This window comes from Squalius cephalus (genome assembly GCF_949319135.1).
Source record: "Squalius cephalus genome assembly, chromosome: 5".
NCBI classification, from domain to species: Eukaryota; Metazoa; Chordata; class Actinopteri; order Cypriniformes; family Leuciscidae; genus Squalius; species Squalius cephalus.
In genome coordinates this window covers 49,783,937-49,788,936 of record NC_137126.1, presented here as the reverse complement: position 1 = coordinate 49,788,936, position 5,000 = coordinate 49,783,937, and the positions used below count along the sequence as shown (strand labels likewise).

At 35.3% G+C, this 5,000-nt stretch overlaps 1 protein-coding gene across 2 annotated transcripts in view; it reads right to left on the bottom strand.

The window, feature by feature from the left end:
* Positions 1-5,000, bottom strand: part of ass1 (argininosuccinate synthase 1) — a 57,919-nt gene that overhangs the window by 4,851 nt on the left and 48,068 nt on the right. For both annotated transcript variants that reach the window (XM_079871925.1, XM_079871924.1), the window contains one exon: positions 2,186-2,342. In XM_079871925.1, the coding sequence (XP_079728051.1) occupies positions 2,186-2,342 (157 nt within the window). The remainder of the gene's footprint in view (positions 1-2,185; positions 2,343-5,000) is intronic.

Sequence of the window (5,000 nt, the reverse complement as noted above, 5' to 3'; positions counted from 1 at the left end):
AATTGAAATTATAACAATTGGTAAATCTGATAAATGACAGAGCAATTAATCACATCAAATATGCTCTTTAATGTTATATTTCAAAATTACAATTAAGTTACAAAAATTACAAAAATATAACAAATTGCTCCAAAAGGTTGGAAAAACAAATATTTTTGCATTTTGAATGTGTCTAGTCGAAATGGTATAATGATTTATTGTGTGGTGGGACATTGAGAACAAATTACATATTAGAGTATTATTAAGGTATGTGTGTGTGTGTTTGTGTGTGTACACAAGAGTACACACTCCAGCTTATGAAATGTGTTTTGTGTTGCAAGTGATTGAAAAATACAAATGCAATGGCAATCAATGATTCATGTAACGTTATATTTTGACAGGATATAAAATATTACCCAGAGCACTCTGCTTTAATACGTATGTAGCCTTAATGTAACTAGAAATACTATTAATACAGTATAATATATAATATAATTTAAAATAAAATAAATACATTTAAATTTATTTAAAATAAAATGAAGAAATACATCTTCATTCCTTTTCATACCCACTAACATTTCCCTTAGTTTCAGATAATGTAAGCTAGCCAAACTGAGCCAAAGCTTCTGGCCTGGTTGCAAAGTAGTTGTAGAGTTTTTGACTGCATCAATAGTAATGTATACGATGGGCTATATATTAAATGTTCTAGCCTAAAAATGTTAGACGAGCTTTCTTCCAACTTACCTTCTCCATCATCACGACGTGTGTTCGCGCGATGTTGTTGGTTACCTAGTAACGAACGTACGGTGGCCGAGAATGTTCCGTCAACTTCCGTGTGTTCGCGCATAGACATCATCATATAATATCTATGTGTTCGCGCATCTATGTTGCCTATTAACGAACGCAATCTGGCCGAGATACGTGCTGGCGGCAGGAAACTTCACTTTGTGTGCCCGCGCCTCATATACAACGTTATATATAAAGCTTGTAGGACAACTTGGTTGGCATTGCCTTTTCAGCGTGAGAAATACACGGTGTGGCGTGTGAGCGTGTGAACTGGTTGAATTGCGTGTGTCTCACGGCCAATGCGTGAGACTTGAGAACCCTGCTTTTTTCAGGATTCATTGATGAGTAAAACGTTAAGAGCATTTATTCATAAAAACAGCATTTATTCAAAATAAAAACATTTCTAACAATATAAATCGTTACCATCACCTTTTATCAATTTAACGCATCCTTGTTGAATTAAAGTACTAATTTCTTAAAAAAAAAAATAGTTATTGTTCCCAAACTTTTGAACGGTAGTGTATATTGTTACAAAAGATTTCTATTCTAAATAAATACAGTTCTTTTTAACTTTTTATTCATCAAATAATCCTGAAAAAAGTATCTCAGGTTATAAAAAAAATATTAAGCAGCACAACTGTTTCCAACATTGATCATAAATCATCATATTAGAATGATTTCTGAAGGATCATAAGACACCAAAGACTGGAGTACTTGCTGATGAAAATTCAGCTTTGCATCACAAAAATAAATTACATTTTAAAGTATATTAAAAAAGAGAACCATTATTTTAAATTGTAATAATATTTCATAATATTACTGTTTTTTTTTTTTTTTTTTTTTTTTTTTTTTTAACTGCAGGCTTGATGAGCATAAGAGACTTCTTTCAAAAACATTAAAAATATTAATGTTTCCAAACTTTTGACTGGCACTGTATATATATATATATATATATATATATATATATATACACACACACATACATATATATATTCAATAATTATAATTAACCACAAAACTACAATTTATGTCTTAAATTCTTCACTTTTAACAAGCTTTTATTTTGTCTGGTAAACTTCTGTCCACAAAATGTTAGAAATGATGCGAATGTGTAAATAAAGTTAAACTAGTAGTGCACATCTTGTTTTCTGTAAACATTTCCTGCGAACTGAGACGCTGAAAACAGTGTATATAGTAAATTCAACTATTTGAGAGTGAATATATTTAATGATATATTTAATCTAATAATATATTTATTTAATAAAATCACAGCCTTTGTTTTGAGAATTGCAGTTAATAAGCTAAATGGCGATTACCCTGCAGCCTCATTTATGTATTTTAATTTGACATGCACTATAATTAATCATCTCACAAACCCCTGTATAATCCAGCAGAGGATTCCAGTGGTGTTGTGTTTTACCTGACCAGCTCCTCGTTGTACAGGGATTTGGGCGACTCTCGTCCGAGGATGTAAACCTGTCCTTTAAACACCGACAGCTGAACACGACCCTCCACGTTCTCCTGGGATTTATCAACACAGTGACGGACGAACTCACACTCCGGACTGTACCAGAACCCTGAGCGCACACAGAACCACAACACTGCATTAAACACACATCACAGGTTTGATTTTAACCATCGGCTCCGAGGCCATTCAAAATTCTTTGAATTTTCAATTTTCATTGTAACAAAGTTTCAACAACATTCCCAATGGCTCAATCCAGTCAGCAGTTTATAACACAGCTCATTTAAAAACATCATTTAAATCCAAATATATAAACCAAACAAAAATTAGGATAAAAATCAAGATAGAATTCAAGACAAAAACTGCTGTGTTCATTTAAGAAGTAGATGCATAAATAAATAATCCAAGGAAATAAATGACAATAATGACAAAGCAGCCTATTTTTCTTATTTACAGAAACTAGGAGTGGCAATATATTAAAAATAATTATAAACAACTAAAATTCTGTAGCTCCAGAAGTGAATGCTCTTCAAATCTTCACTCTTTTAGACCAATGATATACACTCACCTAAAGGATTATTAGGAACACCATACTAATACTGTGTTTGACCCCCTTTCGCCTTTAGAACTGCCTTAATTCTACGTGGCATTGATTCAACAAGGTGCTGAAAGCATTCTTTAGAAATGTTGGCCCATATTGATAGGATAGCATCTTGCAGTTGATGGAGATTTGTGGGATGCACATCCAGGGCACGAAGCTCCCGTTCCACCACATCCCAAAGATGCTCTATTGGGTTGAGATCTGGTGACTGTGGGGGCCATTTTAGTACAGTGAACTCATTGTCATGTTCAAGAAACCAATTTGAAATGATTCGAGCTTTGTGACATGGTGCATTATCCTGCTGGAAGTAGCCATCAGAGGATGGGTACATGGTGGTCATAAAGGGATGGACATGGTCAGAAACAATGCTCAGGTAGGCCGTGGCATTTAAACGATGCCCAATTGGCACTAAGGGGCCTAAAGCAGTGGTCTCAAACCGGTTCCACGGAGGGCCTAGTGTATGCAGGTTTTCTCTTTTACCTTGAACCAAACTGATTGAGTAGGTCACTAATTGGTTAAGATCTCCCCTCACCTGGTAGTCTAGGTCTTAATTGGGCACTAATTGAAGGGAAAGACCAAAAACCTGCATACACTAGGCCCTCCGTGGAACCGGTTTGAGAACTCTGGCCTAAAGTGTGCCAAGAAAACATCCCCCACACCATTACACCACCACCACCAGCCTGCACAGTGGTAACAAGGCATGATGGATCCATGTTCTCATTCTGTTTACGCCAAATTCTGACTCTACCATCTGAATGTCTCAACAGAAATCGAGACTCATCAGACCAGGCAACAGTTTTCCAGTCTTCAACTGTCCAATTTTGGTGAGCTCGTGCAAACTGTAGCCTCTTTTTCCTATTTGTAGTGGAGATGAGTGGTACCCGGTGGGGTCTTCTGCTGTTGTAGCCCATCCGCCTCAAGGTTGTGCGTGTTGTGGCTTCACAAATGCTTTGCTGCATACCTCGATTGTAACGAGTGGTTATTTCAGTCAAAGTTGCTCTTCTATCAGCTTGAATCAGTCGGCCCATTCTCCTCTGACCTCTAGCATCAACAAGGCATTTTCGCCCACAGGACTGCCGCATACTGGATGTTTTTCCCTTTTCACACCATTCTTTGTAAACCCTAGAAATGGTTGTGCGTGAAAATCCCAGTAACTGAGCAGATTGTGAAATACTCAGACCGGCCCGTCTGGCACCAACAACCATGCCACGCTCAAAATTGCTTAAATCACCTTTCTTTCCCATTCTGACATTCAGTTTGGAGTTCAGGAGATTGTCTTGACCAGGACCACACCCCTAAATGCATTGAAGCAACTGCCATGTGATTGGTTGATTAGATAATTGCATTAATGAGAAATTGAACAGGTGTTCCTAATAATCCTTTAGGTGAGTGTATATATATATATATATATATATATATATATATATATATATATATATATATATATATATATATATATATATATATATATATATATTAAAAATTCTGTTGTTTCATAAGTTTCAATAAGTGAATAATCTTCTGGGTTCACAATATTGATGACCAATGAATTTGCATGACTTTTCTAGTAGTTTGTAATAGTTTTGATTATTATTATTAATATTATTATTTACTCACAAATAGCAATTTCTCAACAATTTCTACCTATAAATATATATTTTATATTAAGCTTAACATAACTAGAAATTACATTTCCAGGTCAAGAAATCACCCTTTTAAAACTCCCTCATATATCCAAGTTTTCCAAGATCATGTAAATCTTAGATCTTCAATAAAATGGTGGCTGTTGAGGTAGTGAATTACTGTACTGAATCACTGTACTGAATCACTGTATGGAATCACTGTACTGAATCACTGTATGGAATCACTGTACTGAATCACTGTACTGAATAACTGCACTGAATTACTGCACTGAATCACTGTATGGAATCACTGTACTGAATCACTGTACTGAATAACTGCACTGAATTACTGTACTGAATCACTTTACTGAATCACTGCACTGAATCACTTTACTGAATCACTGTATGGAATCATTGTGTATCACTGCACTGAATCACTGCACTGAATCACTGTATGGAATCATTGTACTGTATCACTGTACTGAATAACTGCACTGAATTACTGTACTGAATCACTTTACTGAATCACTGCACTGAATCACTTTAC